General features: G+C 35.8%; 1 protein-coding gene across 3 annotated transcripts in view; it reads right to left on the minus strand.

Annotated features, from left to right (window-relative positions):
- Positions 1 to 18,814, minus strand: part of LOC136030560 (translation initiation factor IF-2, mitochondrial-like) — a 146,195-nt gene that overhangs the window by 70,549 nt on the left and 56,832 nt on the right. For all 3 annotated transcript variants that reach the window (XM_065709618.1, XM_065709619.1, XM_065709620.1), the window contains 2 exons: positions 6,627 to 6,787; positions 995 to 1,171 (listed from right to left, as the gene is read on the minus strand). In XM_065709618.1, coding sequence (XP_065565690.1) covers positions 995 to 1,171; positions 6,627 to 6,787 — 338 coding nt within the window. The remainder of the gene's footprint in view (positions 1 to 994; positions 1,172 to 6,626; positions 6,788 to 18,814) is intronic.

Genomic DNA, 18,814 nt, shown 5'->3' on the forward strand with positions numbered 1-18,814 from the left:
TCTTGCTTCTATAATGTATTTGAGCCTGGAATGAAGAAACAGCCGTGAATTTCAATTGAACAATTTTTCAAGATGGTCATTACAATCCCAATTGCACCGTTTCCAACTGTTGTCTCTGCAACAATCCTAGGTGCAACATTTACAAGTTATTGCTTGTTTAAGCGGCATAATATTTGCAGTGGATATATAATATTAATAGTGGACATAGGTAATATTACAGGCAAAGGTTACTACTCATTCTAGAGTTCAAAAAGTATGCGTAGCTTCGGCTTCTCGGATCGCCAACCCCTACTGTATGTTAGTATTGTACTAGTATGTTAGCATTCAATTAAAAACATCAACGCTACGAAAAAAAAATTAAATCCCCAACCAACCTCCTTTCAATGTTCACTATTACAACTTGTAATGACCTTTTTTTAAAAAAAAACACTAGTTTTTACAAATCGCTTAAAACCCGGTTCGTTTGTAATACGCTATGGTTTTGTGAAGCTTGTAATGACCTCCCATATGGGTATGTTAGTATTCAACAAAAAAGAGCAACCCCATGAAAAACCCATTAAATCAACACCCCATCCTCACCACAATGCTCTTTTTTTTGAGATTTTTATGAGCTTTTTCGTACTAGTTTGCATCAATTACTGAAAACTAGCTTTTTGTGTGTAATACATTTCAGTTTTTGAAGGATGAACTGGCCCCAGATACCTATACAAGTATTTCAGTATTCAATTATAAAAACGAACCCTGTGAAACACCAATCATACAAACACCCTACAATGTTTACAATTTATGAATAAAAAAAAACGAAATAACAATGGTATGGACCAAATGCTTAAAAATTGCATTCAGTTGCTAAGAAGTTTTGATATGGTCTATTAAAAATACCAGCAACGCAAGATGTCTTTTATATCCCTATAATATTCATTTTAAAGGGTATCAACAATGAAACCACACCGTTGAGCTTAACCGCTCAACAACTTAACCCTTTTAGACTTGCCATTTGCTTGTCTTGCGTACTTTATTGACTCCTTTGTTTGATCCATGACTCCGTCGTCTGCTGCAACAACTAAAACGACAATGTCAGTCACGTTCGCACCACGTTCACGCATTGAACTGAACGCCGCATGTCCTGGTGTATCCAAAAATGTGACTTGATTCCCACTTGATAATTTAACTGAAAATGAAGATAATAAATATGTTTAAAATTATCAAATATATATATATATATATATATATATATATTAAGTTCCTTATTTAGGTGAAAACTTTGACAAGAGGAAAGGATATTTTGTGAAACAAAGATGAAACGTCCTTCAAAGAGTAAGAGTTGTTTTCTGGGTGAATAAGATCCACAAGGTCCTTGAGACAACATTGTGCATTAATCTTTAATCTCTTATCCATTCTAAGAGAGCAGAACCTATGGAAGGCAAACAAAATAAAACGAAGTGAAGGTAGTTTTTTAAATACATTTTTTTTTTAATTTGTCTGAAGTCACCATTAAGTAATTTTTTTCAGTTTTTGAAATACAAACTATGCTCCTGTTTTATGAGAATTTATCCGAGAAACAATATTAGAACTATATTTCTTGATATACTTTTTTGTTTCAGCCCTTTAGCGGTCACACCCTTTGCAATCAATATAAAAAAGTGGCATAGAATAAAATCAGACAATATCTAAAATTACAAAAAAAAGCAAAGTGAATAACAAGGTACAAAAAAATAAAAACATTCCCAAAAATAGGAAACGCTAAATCGTTATTTTTGATGGGAAGTAGACAAGTCACTAGTTAGTCTTACAGGGTAAAATAGTCTTCGAAGATCATAGTAGAAGTATATACCAGAAGCAAAATGTTTGTCTAAACATGACACACATTTCATAGCGCGTACTTAGGCAATTTGACGGGCCATCAGAGCAATACATCAGCAGAAGTATATACGTCAGAGCCATAGTTTCAGTTGCTACTTGGTTCTCCATTGGAAAAAAATTGTCATTGCGCGTGCACTAAGGTGGGGCCATGAAACTTGTGTGGTTTTAGACGTGTGTCAAAAATCTTAAATGGAGAGCATATGACTTTTCGCTACTTTATATTACCTCTACTGTATTATAGATATAGGGCAGTAACTTTCATTAGTTTTGAAACTGACATTCAACGAATATCTAACATAGTAGACGGTTTTTCAAAAAGTTAGTAAACTGACAGGCACTAAATTAATTATTATGTTTTTTACCTCGAATAGTTTTACCTTCTTTTTAATTTATTTCCCAGTTCTTCATTTTGCTTTTGCTGTTTTTTCTTTTACTGTTGGATCTTTTTTATTTTGACTCTAAATTGCGAAATTAGTCCATCTGGGGCTTTTGGAAATTAATATTTTATTGAAATATCTTAACTTATCTAATTCTTTCATTTTAGCAAGATTACTCTTTCTAGAAAACTTTCGTGAACTACAAACATGCTTTTTGGCATAATTTTCATCTTTATGCATGAAATCAAATATATCTTCATCATATATATTACTTATAAACAAAAGAAGAAGAAAAAAAACATTTTTACCAATTAAAAAATTATTGTACTATGTTGAACGTTGTAGGACGCAAAATAATTTATCAGATAAATATCCCCCTTTCCTCCTCACTAATTTCCCCCAAATCCCCCTCGTAGGCATTCTGTGTGTTACAAGGACTAAATGAGGTTTGATTTAATCAAATCATACTTTGAATCAAAGCCCTTTTTGGAAATATTTGAAATATAAGAGAGGAAACCAGGAATATAGAACCGAAGAAAAATATTTATCCGTTTCACCCAGGATCAAAAAGAAAGAAAATATAATATATATATAATAAGAAAATATAATAAATATAATATGGTAAAAATTACAAAAATAGCACTAAATTGGTGAAATGACGTAAAATAGGCGAGAAGAGTTAAAGAGCACTGAAATTTTTTTTTCAAATTAGCTTTCAAGTGTCATCTTTTTCTTTTATAATTTTTTTTATTATTGGATGATAGACTATTCATAAATTGCACAACTGAGTCAGCCACGGCTAAGTCTAGCTTAGTTTATGTCACAAAAAGTCATCAAATCTGTCTGCAAAAGGGTGAGTTACACTTTTTCATATATCTTATCAAGTTAGAATCCAACAAAACTTTCACTTCTTTCATTGCTATCCCTCCAATCACGATTTTAGGGATCATGCTTGCATAGCGTGGATACTTTTTTCTCTTATAGGTTGCCCTTTCCCTTATGATCACACCGCTTTGGTCAGGTTTTCAAGTAGTTTTTTTTTCGTTAAGTGTTTGAAGCTAATTTTGAAGACGGTAGACCATTTGAACTTTATTAATACCAGGAATCATCTAACTCTAGCTTGAGGCAATTTGAGTTTTTCGTAAAACTCTTCGGCCAATAAGAAAATTCTATGACAAATCTGATTGTCTCAAATTAATCCAAGCTATATTTCAGTATTAGTAAAGTCTCACTGTGGATGGGCCTTAAGTAGTTTGTAGCAATTATTGAACACCTTTCTTGTATTATTTTTCTGGTTAGACTCATAGATAGTGTAGGGCCACAATATAGCGTAATTCCCTAGAGAGGAGCTCCACGTTTTGGTTTTGGTATTCCTTAGCAGGGAACATACCCAGGAGCTACCGAATCGGGGTTTTAAGGAGTGTCCCCTCAAGGTATAATTTCTGCTCGTTTAAAGTCACGTTGCCTACGACCCAATTCCCTAGTGTTGTACTAAGCGGTAATTCTAAGCTATATTGAGGCTTGATATTAACTATTGGGAATGATCCCACCACTGAGATTTTTCAGACTGTTTCAGACTATAGGTTTTAGGTTGTAACTATAGCCTATAACTATAGATATAGGCTATAGGTTGTATACGCTGTATATAGATTATGGATTGAAGGCTATATAGGCTATAGGTATGGGATTCGGCTGATGAATCCCATATATAGACTATAGGCTATAGGTATGGGGTTGATGATGAACACTGTTTATGTGTTCGAAATATCCAGTTAAATAATTTTATATCTATTCACTGTCAATAAAAAGGTATCATCCCTATTTTGAACTGTTTTACTTTCGTCATGGAAAGGCAGTGTGGTCTTCGAAGTTATCTAACTATAGGCTATAACTATATTCTCATTTCAAAAGTAGTGTCAGCTTCCATCGCTCTCCCCCCAAACCAAAAAAATCCCCCTGAAAACGTCTGTACACTTCCCAGTAACCATTACTATATGTAAAAACAGGTCAAAGTTTGTACTTAAAAAGGGCACTAGAACTTTTAATTCCCGTTAGAATGAGCCCTTTCGCGACATTCTAGGACCACTGATTCGATACGATCACCCCTGGGAAAAAAAAAACAAACAAAAAAACAAATAAACACGCATCCGTGATTTGCCTTCTGGCAAACGATGCGAAATTCCACATTTTTGCAAATAGGGGCTTGAAACTTATACAAAAGGGTTCTCTGATACACTGAATCTGATGGTGTGATTTTCGTTAAGATCATATGACTTTTAGGGGGTGTTTTCCCCTATTTTCTAAAATGATGCAAATTTTCTCAGGCTCGTAACTTTTGATGGGTGTGACCAATCTTAATGAAACTTGTATATTTAAAATCAGCATTAAAATGCGATTCTTTTGATGTAACTATTGATATTAAAATTCCATTTTTTAGAGTTTCGGTTACTATTGAGCCGAGTCGCTCCTTACTACAGTTCCTTTACCACGAACTGTTTGATAGTTCAGAGCTATGGTGTTCCCGCCTATGGCGTTTTAGTACGATCTACGCGTCGGAGCGCGGACTTGGAGGAGGCGCTAAGTTCAGAGCTCTGAACCAAAAGCTTCTCATGGGCAAGATAGGAGTTTTCATAACTGTATTGGTATCTAAGCTGTGGCTTACATTGTGGCTTACATATCTAAGCTGTGGCTTACATATACTTAAAAAGGGCACTAGAACTTTAATTCCCGTTAGAATCCTTTCGCGACATTCTAGGACCACTGATTCGATACGATCACCCCTGGGAAAAAAAAAAACAAACAAAAAAACAAATAAACACGCATCCGTGATTTGCCTTCTGGCAAACGATGCGAAATTCCACATTTTTGCAAATAGGGGCTTGAAACTTATACAAAAGGGTTCTCTGATACACTGAATCTGATGGTGTGATTTTCGTTAAGATCATATGACTTTTAGGGGGTGTTTTCCCCTATTTTCTAAAATGATGCAAATTTTCTCAGGCTCGTAACTTTTGATGGATGTGACTAATCTTGATGAAACTTGTATATTTAAAATCAGCATTAAAATGCGATTCTTTTGATGTAACTATTGATATTAAAATTCCATTTTTTAGAGTTTCGGTTACTATTGAGCCGAGTCGCTCCTTACTACAGTTCCTTTACCACGAACTGTTTGATAGTTCAGAGCTATGGTGTTCCCGCCTATGGCGTTTTAGTACGATCTACGCGTCGGAGCGCGGACTTGGAGGAGGCGCTAAGTTCAGAGCTCTGAACCAAAAGCTTCTCATGGGCAAGATAGGAGTTTTCATAACTGTATTGGTATCTAAGCTGTGGCTTACATATTCTCTTAAACATACAACGTAAATAAAACTGTTAAAGTAGGATCTTGTTCTTCAGTAAGGGTCTAAAAAGTTATTTTCAAGTTATGGGCTACTCCTGTCCCTTATTTGGCATTCCTATAGTAAAGGTGTTTTTCAGTGATTTAAGTTACAGGCAAATTGAATAGACAGTGTTTTACTTAATAAAATGCAAGTGATTGCATAATTGTTTTACGAAGCTCTCGTTAAACTTTAACTATCAAACTTTTCAAAAATTAAGATCTCCAAGTCATTTTTAGCTAGTTTCTTACTATTATCACTGTTGTTTCTTATTCCAAATATTTAAAGACTGCCCAGACGACCATTTCCAAAGTAGTTTTACAAAACTCAAAGATATACTCCGCTATCTTGGGAGTATTTGTCTAGTGGTAAACACCTTATTCAAAAGATTCGAAATTTTTGTACAAAGTTTGCTGAATTTTACGAAAGTGATTTGACCAGAATGGATTTAAGCTGTTTAACAACAGAATTGGAGCTTCAGCATTACAGACTAGATTGTTAAACATACAAGACATCCAGATTAGAATCAAATCAGGTTCGAGTACTGGGGAACTCAGCCAATAGAAGGTAACTTCACCAAAAATTGCAATAGGCGCTCTAAATGCCTCTTATGGATAAGCGTTCTTAGCTGTGTTGGCCTCAGAGGGCTTGCTTCTATAGTGAGTTGTTGGTAGCAATAGTGGTAGTAGATCATGAACTGACTGACATTGTTTTTATAATTGGGGGGGGGGACAAGACACTTCACGTCATTGAGAAATGATAATTAAGAAATTATATTTGATGAGAAACCCCACGCATAGGTAGGATACGGCATTTTAAATACAATTTTGCTGATTGAAGAAAGCAGTTCTTCAATTCTGATATAAAACGGAAAAGGATCCAATATTCACATAGATGAAGACAATTTTACCATCAGATGACGTGAAGTCACGTTACCAAAGCAAAATTCAACTCCTTCTAGAGCCTTCTTTATAAAGCACTCTCTTAACAGAAAATGCAAAGTTGATACCTGAGAATGCACCAATATGCTGAGTTATGCCACCAAATTCAGAAGCAACTACATTCGTATGTCGCAGCGCATCTAATAAAGTAGTTTTCCCATGATCAACGTGGCCCATAACGGTTACTACGGGAGGTCTTTTAACCAAACAAGATGGGTCAGGAGGAGGCCTAGAAAATAAACACAGGTAAGAGTTTCTAGTTGCTAGGAAATACACTACAGAGATACAAATAGATGCAAATACAAGTAGGGAGTAGGAAAATAATAGTTATACGGGGTGTAGAGCAAAAAGAAATATAATGTAATATCAAATAAACCTACCACCGAGCCAGAAGGAAGCTAGACTAAGCAATTGCTTTTCGGACACTACTTTCTTTAATGTTTTTAGTAAAGCAGTAAGAGTTACGTGAAGGAAGCCTTTCGAAATCAGCCCAAATATTAATTTCTAAAAAAAATAATGATGCCATTTTGTAACTTAATAGGCTTTTTTCATTTTATAGCATTCTTTCAGAAAAGGAAACTTACAGAAATCCGCTCAAATATCAATATCTGAAATCATTGAAAGTTACATTCATGTAACTCGATTGGTTTACTGAAAACCTTGAAGAAAGCAGGTTCCAAAAAACTATTGTTGAACCTAACAGGCTTTTTTCCTTTTATAAAATCCACAAGTGGAAGAGTTTGTCCGGAAAAATAACAACGGTCATTAACGCCCATCACAATTTTACCATCGGATGACATGAAGTCACGTCACCTGAGATTACCAACAGAATTTATGAATGATCCGTGTTTTCCTTGACTTCAACGACACATTCGTTATAGACTTTGCTAATAGACTTAGATAATTCGTAATAGACTTTGATGTCACAACTCAAATCTATGTTAAAGTAAAAAAATTGGACTGGGCTTGAATTTTTTTCCACGATCCGTGATTCCGTGAAGTCTTTCAATTGATTCAATTCTCAGCCCGTTCTAGGAAACAATAAACAGAGGCGTTCCCAGGGGGGTCACCTCTTCTGAACCCCCCCCCCCTCAAATTTTTACCCGATTCGTACAAAAGTAAACATGGAAATAAATTTTTGTTGTGTGTTTGCAACTTTTTTTTGTAAAAAATGACAATCTTTAAACATACCTACGTTTGTGTAAGTTTCAACTCACACAAGACTTTATTTTCACTGTCCTTTGTACTTCAAAGGTTGGCTCAAGGTATTCTAGGATAATTATTAGACAATTAAAATGACAAGAAATTGTTCTGAAATATTCAGATCAGAAATTGTCAGATCAGTATGAGTTTAGTATCTGAACTAAAAGGAACTAGCTTATGAACCTAATCGGATTATTTTTTGTACTGTACTGTGTTAGATTGCGCAATTAACTTGCGGATTTAATTGTGAGGGAATGCTCACTTCATACAAAGTGAGTTATTATTTATCATAGTGTATAATTGAATATATTGGTGTTATCGCTGATTAAAAACTGTCATATTTACTTTTGGTCAAGTAACCATGAATTAAGACTGATTAACAGTTCGTGAATCTGCAGTGTCTCGTCAGAATAAATGACGAGAAAAAAGCCCCTAAGGCTACCACCCGAGAAGAATACTCCCACTGAAACCCTTAGCCAGTCGCCATTCCAACCTACTTCTAAAACTATTCCTAGAACTCCCCCAACTACGCGATCCAAAACATTTAGCCACTTGTCAGGAATTCAGGCCTTAGCCGAAACTAACTCTAATGAAAGCGGTGAGACGCCTGGCACAAAGAGGAAAAAGGATGAAACTCGTTCGCCAGTGATAGTGCATCCCCAGAAACTAGTGCTAACGATTACCCCAATTGTTATACTCTCTCAATCAAGAAAACCAATGGCCAACCCTTTTCAAAAGATCGAATAATGCAAATTAGGAAAGCTACCTTTCTGATCACCAAGGTAAATTTTGAACTTGTTTTCAAGCAGGACGCGTCTATTGAGATTTACTTTACGTCTTCTCAGGTGGCAGACCACGTCCTGTCAAAATCCAAAGAAATAATTCTTGATGGTTCAAAATAGCCTCAAAAAAAGATGTGGAATAGTTGCACAAGTATGTGCTGTATGGTGTTGATACCAGTGTAAAAGTGGAGGAAATACAAACTGAACTAATAGATTCTTCAGGCCTTCTCATCAATCCTTCAACTGCTATAAGGCTAAGTTTAAACAAAGAAGGTTTTCTTCACGCAAACCGTTCAATCCTCATTTCCTGCAAAGCTGAGCTAAGTAGAGAAATATTCTTGTACGGTATGTCCCTTTTTTACAAGATTTATAAGCCCGAGCCCCTACAAGGCTCCACTTGTCTGGCCCACGGCCACAGCAAAAAACACTGCAAACAGTCCCATCCGTCTTGCCTTAAGTGTGGGAAAACAGGCCACGCAATTAGTGAATGCCCTGAGTCACATCCTTTCTGCAGAAATTGTAACCGTAAGGGACACACAGCCCTCCAAAAACAATCTTGCCCGGCTCACCAAAAGCGAGTCGTAATCCTTAGAACATCTGATAAAATGAACCTACCCTATTCAGTTGTAGCTGCAAGAATCCCTTGGCAACCCACACCCCGTCGGCCCAGTAGAAGCCAAGAAACAGTTGCTGTAGAAAATGCAAAGACAGTATCATTTCCAAAAGAGGCAAATAATGTTCATACTCAAGGTTCTAGTGAGTCTCCCCCTATCCCTTACCTAAGTTTACTTCAACATCCTGCCCTCCAAAAGATTCATCTAAAAGTAGCCAAGAATGGCAAAGGCTTGCAACTTATCTCACAGGCAGTCACTTAATTGAGGTTAGTAATGAAGCTGAGGAAACCAAAAATATTCTCAAGAAGAAGGCTATCACTAAACTTCTAGGTGATGACATCTTACAAACATCTATAGCCCAATTATCCTCCATGAAAAAGGACATAGATTCCACATCAAAGCTAGTTAAGCCTGTGGACTCAACTGAAAATCAAATTAATACAGGCTCTGATAATACTGTACTACAACCCCCAAGACGGTAGTCAGTGCCACTGCCCTAGTCAAAGGCAAGAAATCTAAAAAAAGGGCAAACTTTCCATCCCAGTCCAAAGTTACCACCAATGATATTTCGTCGGCTGAAGAAGATTTCCAATATTCTAATCAAGGAGATGATGAAACTCAAACCACAATGGATATTTAAATGTGTACTATACAAGATTTTACGTTTCTCAGGAATTTATGACTGTGCAATAATGTTATTTTTAACTATTACGATGACCAAAATAATTTGCCAACCAGCCCCTTAGCTAGCCCCGATAACCCTTTAAACCAAAGTAACTGTGAATATCTCAACACTTTTGATTTTGTGAAAAATGTGAAACCTAAGCTAATGGAAGAGACCAAACTTAATGTAATTTGCTTTAACATCAGAAGTATACGGGATAAGTAGGCTAATTTTAAAGACTTAATTTTAATTAATGGTTACTGCTCTTTCGACGTAATTGGAATAACGGAAACGTGGCTTTCAGAAATTGATGATTTGTCCAGTTTTATTAATTTACCACAAAAGAAGGCAATAGTTTTTGGGGACTTCAATAGTAAGTTACTAAATGTTAGCAATAATAATGATTGTGATACCTTCTTTGAAACATTCACCTCAAGTGGTCTTCTTCCCACAATCCTTTTTCCTACTAGAGTTGATCCTATGAGGTCTATAGCAACTGTAATTGACAACATTTTTGTATCCACTTCCCTGGGAAACCACCTGTCCTCCAAAATAATATTTACTGACCTGTCAGATCACTTTCCAATCTATCTCTCCCTACCCTCCCTACCAGCTACTCAACCCTCTAGAACTAATACTCCTACGTATAATAGAATATATAATACTGTGAATATGAACCGGTTCACGGATCGTTTGAAATCCTTCGACTGGTCCAAAGTTTTGGATTGTCAGGATGTTAATTCAGCCACAAATGGTTTTACACGGGGACTGAGTGATCTTATCAGTTCAACCTTTCCAGTTCGTAAATCAAACCGAAAAATTGCCCATATACGCCCCTGGATGTCTAATAGCCTGATAATCTCTTCATACCGAAAAAATAGCCTATATAAGTTAGCTTGCAAAACCAGTAACGTTATATGACCTGACTAATTATACAAAATACAAAAACTTATATACCAAACTCGTCCGGGAAGCAACAAAAAAAATTATTACACAAAAATCTCTCATTGTAAAGGGAACTTGCAAAAAATTTGGTCCACAATAAATGAAATTCTTTCAAAAAAAGGAATTCAAGATCTGTACCTATTAACCTTAAGGACATCAGTGGCAGATTAATTGACCCAATTTCAGTACCGGATGCTTTTAATAATTATTTCACTAATATTCCAAATGCTAACTCCTGTTCCTTCTCCCAGTCAGTACACCCTAGCAAGAATCCTGGATCCATGTTTTTCTCTCCAACTGATCGTAAAGAGGTGCTTCAAGTTATCAAATGTCTCTCTAATAGTAGTACACCTGACTTCTTTGGCATAAGTAATAAGCTTCTTAGGACTGTATCTTCCTATGTTTGTGAACCCATTGTGCACATAGCAAACCTGTCTATGACCAATGGAGTCTTCCCAGAAATATTTAAATCAGCAATTGTTATCCCGATTCATAAAAAAGGCGATCCGTCTGAGATAAGTAATTACCGTCCAATCTCACTTCTCCCAGTTATATCTAAAGTGCTCGAGAGAATTATATTCCGACGTCTTTCTCCCTTTTTATTTCGGATTCGTTCTTCAGATTCGTTGATTTATCCTCATCAATATGGCTTCCGTTCCAAATTTTCAACTGCTCATGCACTATTATATGTCACACAGTTTATACGTTCCCAACTTGACCTTAAAATACTGTATTGGGCTTATTTCTGGATTTTTCTAAGGCCTTATATATGGTTGATCACAGTGTTTTATTAAGTAAACTCAACAACTTAGGGATTCGTGGAGTTCCTTTCTCATGGTTTGGCTCTTATCTCTCTGGTAGAGTACATAGTGTGAGTCTGGGCGGGGTGACTTCACATCCCTTACCTGTCCGGAGGGGCGTCCCAAAGGGCTCTGTTCTTGGTCCAATACTTTTTATCCTTTATATTGATGACTTGGTTACGGACCTGGGTCCATCAGTGCACCCAGTACTGTTTGCTGACGATAGCAACTTTTCATCACCGGTTCTAATTTACCATCCGTCGTCGCCTCTACTCAAACCCTTCTGAATAGATTACAGGAGTGGTGTCTCGTTAACTGCATAACCATTAACAGCAAGAAAAGTCAGGTAGTATTATTTCAAACCCCTTACAAAAAAATGAAGCTCAGCAAGCAATTGGCCTAAAATATTCTACCAATCTCCTCCCACAGGTAGAAGTTGCCAAGTTTCTTGGTGTCCACATAGACTCCTCCCTATCATTTGCAACACATGGGTCCTACATCAGAGCCATAATCTTGCGACAGGTAATTATGATTAATCGTGTGAATTATTCTCTTCCTCCCGATATCCTTGTCACCCTTTATTACTCTTTTATTTATCCATATGTCTCATACTGCGGATCTGTTAGGGGCAACACTTATCCTTCAGTTACTAATATATTAAAATCTGCCCAAAACCGTGCCGTCAAAGCAGTTTTTCGGCTGCCCCGACTATATCCCACCCAAGGACTTGTACTCCGATTTTGGTATTATCCCTTTTGAACAAATCATCAAAAAGTTAAATTTATCCCTTGCATACTCCGCTTACCATAAAAATCTTCCTCCCCAATTATTATCTTATTTTAATAGTAATAATTCTGAAGGCCTCTGTCTCCGTTCATCCAACCATTCCTTCATTGTCCCCAAGTGTGTCTCTAGTTCTGCCCAGCGATCCCCCATTTATAAATCTATACTTCAATGGAATATAATACCCTCCAGTGTCGAGCTATCTACAAGTTTTCGCTCGCTGTATAACAATGTACTAAAACTTTGATATTATTATTCTCTAAATTCTTATTCAATTTGCTTTAATTACCCATGTTTTCTCTTTTCTTTTTTTCTCTCTTCTTCATTTTCAATTTCTTGTTGTTATGGTCCTCAACAAGTTCGCTTCCAGGATCTTTATTATTATTGGTGTTATGTTTTTTTTTATTATTTGAATAAATTGAATTGAATTAAAAAAGCTTGTATCAACACTATGCTGTTACCAACTAATCCATAATAGCACACTACTGATATTATAATTCGCACTATTATATGCTATAAACCACACTACTAGCATTATAATTAATATTAATGCTTTTATAATTATAATATTATTATAACACTATTAATATTGCCTGATAGCACTATGTCTTTTTATCTTCTGCCACATTCACTACATAGATAGTCAATCTGTTGTTTTGAGCTTCCATGTTTTCTTGTTTCAAAAAATTATGCCTTAAATATGCATTCTGATTGGTCAGCCATGAGTTTTTCCCTTAAAAGCTGGAAAATGATCCTTTCAACAAATTACGAAACTGACAATAGTCTCGCATAGCTTTCCCTTTTATCCACAGTGGGGATAAAGTGAACAAAAATTATGAAAAATAAGAAATGGCGATTATATTATGCACAGTTTTCATTTTATCCAGTGTGACCTAGCTCGGGTATTAAATTTTGATGTCAACAACTCAAATTTACGTTAAAGAAAAAAAAAACGTTTAATGTGGCTTGGTTGTTGACAATGCTGCTACTACGACTTACTCATGTCATCTCTTTCGACATTTTATTTAGAATTTTTGTAATATCTCGCTGAGTAGCGCTTCTGTTTCATTTTCCTCTCTACTTCCTCTCTACAGGCCGTAGTCTCGTTTGGGTTTTTTTTGTAGAGTTTTATCTCTCTTTGTTGTTTATTGTCATGTCTGGCCAGTTCGGCTTAAGAATTTTCATGTTCCATTTTAAATACGACTTCCAGATGTAATAATTTTGGAGCTATTTCGACCAAAAAATCTGATAATTTGCTAGTTCAAGCTCAGAATACTTCGACACGAAAAGTCTATTTAGACAAATTAAATAAAAAAAACTAATTTTTTTAGCTGAAAGTAAGGAGCGACATTAAAACTTAAAACGAACAGAAATTACTCCGTATATTAAATGGGTTGTCCCCTCCACAGTCCCTCGCTCTTTACGCTAAAGCTTTTAATTGTTTTAAAAAGTAGAATTGTGGCAAAGAGTCAAACTTTAGCGTAAAGAGCGAGGGATTGCGGAGGAGACAACCCATTTTATATAAGGAGTGATTTCTGTTCGTTTTAAGTTTTAATGTCGCTCCTTACTTTCAGCTAAAAAAATTAGTTTTTTTTATTTAATTTCTGAACGTTTTTGAATTAATGCATGTTTGGTTTTGGCTCTCCCCACATAAATTATTAAAATGAAATTTGTATATTAATTCTTTTTTTGGATAAATGGCTTTCTCTTAGTTTTGATCAGACGATTTTGAGAAATAAGGGGTGGATAAGGAGGCCTAGTTGCCCTCCAATTTTTCGGTTGCTTAAAAAGGCAACTAGAGCTTTTAATTTTTAACGAACGTTTTTATTAGTAAAAAATATACGTAACTTATAAATTAGCAACTTACGTAACAAACTTTCATAATCTTATATTTTTATTATGTATACAAGGGGGTTTGTATCCTCGTTCATACCTCGCTCTTTACACTAAATCTTAAGTTTTGTCCCAATTCTTTAAAAATGACCCCTGAATCAGAAAGGCCGTAGAATAAATAGTTGAAATTACTAAAAATACTTTAGCATAAAGAGCGAGGTATTTATCTCCTCCTAAATACCTCGCTCTTGATGCTAACGTATTTTTAGAACCCCTCATATGCGTAATAATCTCTGTTCGTTTTAAGTTTCAATGCTACTCCTACCTTTCATTTGAAAAAACGTTTCATGTTTATTTTTCATTATTTTCTTATAGTAATGCTAGAAAATCATGCGCCCTTTTCCTTGAATTTTTCTTCCCCCATGACAGATTCCTCCAAGGAAAGATCCTCCAACATAGCCCCCTCCCCTCAGCCCCACCCCCCAAACAAAATAAAATCCCCCTGAAAACGTCTGTACACTTCCCAATAACCATTACTATATGTAAACACTGGTCAAAGTTTGTAACTTGCAGCCCCTCCCCCAGGGATTGTAGGGGAGTAAATCATCCCCAAATACATAGTTATTATGGTTTTCGACTATGCTGAACAAAATGGCTATCTCAAAATTTTGATCCGTTGACTTTGAGAAAAAAATGAGCGTGGCAGGGGGCCTAGATGCCCTCCAATTTTTTTGGTCACTTAAAAAGGGCACTAGAACTTTTCATTTCCGTTAGAATGAGCCCTCTTGCGACATTCTAGGACCACTTGGTCGATACGATGACCCCTGGGAAAAAGAAAAAAAAAAATAAACACGCACCCGTGATTTGTCTTCTGGCAAAAAATAGAAAATTCCACATTTTTGTAGATAGGAGCTTGAAACTTCTACAGTAGGGTTCTCTGATACGCTGAATCTGATGGTGTGATTTTCGTTAAGATTCTATGACTTTTAGGGGGTGTTTCCCCCTATTTTCTTAAATAAGGCAAATTTTCTCAGGCTCGTAACTTTTGATGGGTAAGACTAAACTTGATGAAACTTATATATTTAAAATCAGCATTAAAATGCAATTCTTTTGATGTAGCTATTGATATCAAAATTCAATTTTTTAGAGTTTTGGTTACTATTGAGCCGGGTCGCTCCTTACTACAGTTCGTTACCACGAACTGTTTGAAAAATGTTCTTAAGTTTCGTTCTGATTGGAGCTCGAATTTTGAATTATTAGTCGTAGTATAGGTCCCCTGAAGAAAACATTTGAATTCAGGCGAATATTCAGTTCGCTCTTGTTTCAGATCACGGCTTGAATATTCGTTTCTCCGCCTGAACGAATACAGTTTAGCAAACAGTTCGTGATAACGAACTGTAGTAAGGAGCGACCCGGCTCAATAGTAACCAAAACTCTAAAAAATGGAATTTTGATACCAATAGCTACATCAAAAGAATCGCATTTTAATGCTGGTTTTAAATATATAAGTTTCATCAAGTTTAGTCTTACCCATCAAAAGTTACGAGCCTGAGAAAATTTGCGTTATTTTAGAAAATAGGGGGAAACGCCCCCTAAAAGTCATAGAATCTTAACGAAAATCACACCATCAGATTTAGCGTATCAGAGAACCCTACTGTAGAAGTTTCGAGCTCCTATCTACAAAAATGTGGAATTTTGTATTTTTTCCCAGAAGGCAGATCACGGATGCGTGTTTATTTGTTTTTTTGTTTTTTTTTTTTTTTTTCCCAGGGGTGATCGTATCGACCCAGTTGTCCTAGAATGTTGCAAGAGGGCTCATTCTAACGGAAATGAAAAGTTCTAGTGCCCTTTTTAAGTGACCAAAAAAATTGGAGGGCACCTAGGCCCCCTCCCACGCTAATTATTTTCCCAAAGTCAACGGATCAAAATTCTGAGATGGCCATTTTATTCAGCGTAGTAGAAAAACCTTATAACTATGTCTTTGGGGACGACTTACTCCCCCACAGTCCCCGTGGGAGGGACAACAAGTTACAAACTTTGACCTGTGCTTACATATAGTAATGGTTATTGGGAAGTATACAGGCGTTTTCAGAAGGATTTTTTTGGTTTGGGGGAGGGTTGAGAAGAGGGGGATATGCTGGGGGAACTTTCCTTCGAGAATTTGTAATGGGAGAAGAAAATTTCCATGAAGGGAGAGCAGGATTTACTAGCATTATTTAAAAAAAAACAATTAAAAAATAAAAGTGAAAAAGCTTTTTCAGCTGGAAGTAAGGAACAGCAATAAAACTTAAAACAAACAGAAATTATTACCCATATGAGGGGCTCACCTCCTTCTAATACCTCGCTCTTTACGCTAAAGTATTTTCGGTAATTTCAACTACTTATTCTACGGCTTTTGTGATTCAGGGGGTCATTCTTAATGAATTGGGATAAAATTTAAGCTTTAGTGTAAAGAGCGAGGTACTGACGATGGGGTGAATCCCCTCGTATATGTAATAAAAACATGAGAATACAAAAGTTCTTTACGTAAGCTAATTTATAAGTTACGTAAATCTTTTACCAATAAAAAGATTCGTAAAAAATTAAAAGTTCTAGTTGCCTTTTTAATTAACCAAAAAATCGGGGGGCAACTAGGCTTCGTCCCCAGCTCTTTTTTTCTCAAAATCATTCGATCAAAATTATGAGAAAGCCATTGAGCAAAAAAAAAAAATATGCAAATTTCGTTTTGATTATTCCTCTGCGGAGAGCCAAAATCAAAACATGCATTGATTCAAAAACGTTCAGAAATTAAATAAAAAAAACAAGTTTTTTCAACTGAAAGTAAGGAGTGACATCAAAACTTAAAACGCACAGAAATTACTTCGTATATGAAAGAGGCTGCTTCCTCATCAACGCCCCGCTCTTTACGCTAAAGTTTTTTTACCGTTTTAGAAAGAAGAATTGAGAGAAAGAGTCAAACTTTAGCGTAAAGAGCGGGACGTTGATGAGGAAGCAGCCTCTTTCATATACGAAGTAATTTCTGTGCGTTTTAAGTTTTGATGTCACTCCTTACTTTCAGTTGAAAAAACTTATTTTTTTTATTTAATCATCAACAAAACACTTGCCGTTTTGTGTTTCGGTAATAAGTACTATCTAATTTTGTCAACTATATAAACTTGAAAAAAAAATTAATATATTTCAGAGTCTATCTTTCAATAAAAAAAAATCGATATTTCTTTCAAATGGTTCAATCGCTGAGCCTAGTAGTAAGGCTCAAAATTACCATTCTGATATTGCAAAATACAAAGTATAAGGATCAGAATTACCATTATTAGAAGAAATATTTTTTAGAACTATATCCCATAACGTAGTAACTGACATTTCGCCTTGATCTCCACAAGTATTTGGTTTTATTTTGTCACAGGAAGAAACGGGAGAATGTCACAGGAAGAATGATTTCCTTGGAGGGGTCAAAATCCAAAATATACATGTTTCATACCATTATTTTGTGTTATTTCTATGGGAGGTTCTTCGGTTGAGATCTTTGTAGGAATTGGGAATGGAGTTCTTTCTTTTCTCTCGTTTGAGTTTGGGAGTTCTAGGGAAGAGGGAGGGTGTATATAATTTTTACTTCTTTTCTTTTGCTTAGGCTTCATTCTTTATTATCCATTATCCACAGTGACATATTAGTTTTACATATTTTATGACATGTTTATCAATATGTAGTTATATGATATAATTACACCAAGAACCAATAGAATAAAATGGCAATGACTGGGTTGCCCCCCTCGAAACAAAAAATTATGCAAAACCAGAAATTTGTGGATATGTAATCACTTAAAAATATGTTTTCTACAGTACTGAGGACATTAGGATTACCACTGAGGCTTCATCCAGCAGTCCAACTCATTGCGGTGTATGTATACAAACTTAAGAGGGATATGCGAGAGTATGGTAGGTAGGGAGGTGGAAGATAAAAGGTAGGTTGGAAGGTGGAACAGGAAAGAAAATATTTCAAGTTTCTAGTAAGGAAAATCTCTGCAAGCGATCGAAAAGTGCTAATGAAAAATAAAATTACAGAGGAATGTTAGACTTATGTTTTTGCAAGGGGAAGGAGGGGCGTCATTTCAAAACTATAGCCATCATGAAATAGATCAAATGATGTAAAAATGTACGAGCATACATGCTGAAACCATGCCCAAACTTTTTTTAAAAGGAATTAAGTACAAAAAATGAGCTCTATCTCCCTGGCGGACAGACTTTGCTTTTTAGGAGAGGTAGCAATAATTTTGTTTGCTGATTACGCGTTTTGTCAATAAACCCTCCTCTCTCTTGATGTAATAGCACGCAGCAGAGTCAAAGCAAGGACCTTAGTAGTCAAGGAGTGTCGTTGATCTGATTATTACTACTATTATTTGCATACCGAGAAAATTGAGCCAAGAAAACACATGAGGTGTAAACATAGAATTGTAAAGCCTCTTGTCGAAATGCCCTTTAACTTTCGCTAGCAAACCATATTCTTGGGGAAGTTTCTCTCATGGCGCAGTAACACCAAGAGTATATGTCTCTCTCTTTGTACAAAATATGTAGAAAGGGGAGTAAGAAAAACCACACGGGGTGTAAACATAGAACTGCGTAGCCTCTTGTCGAATT

The sequence above is a fragment of the Artemia franciscana genome, chromosome 8 (genome assembly GCF_032884065.1).
Source record: "Artemia franciscana chromosome 8, ASM3288406v1, whole genome shotgun sequence".
NCBI lineage: Eukaryota > Metazoa > Arthropoda > Branchiopoda > Anostraca > Artemiidae > Artemia > Artemia franciscana.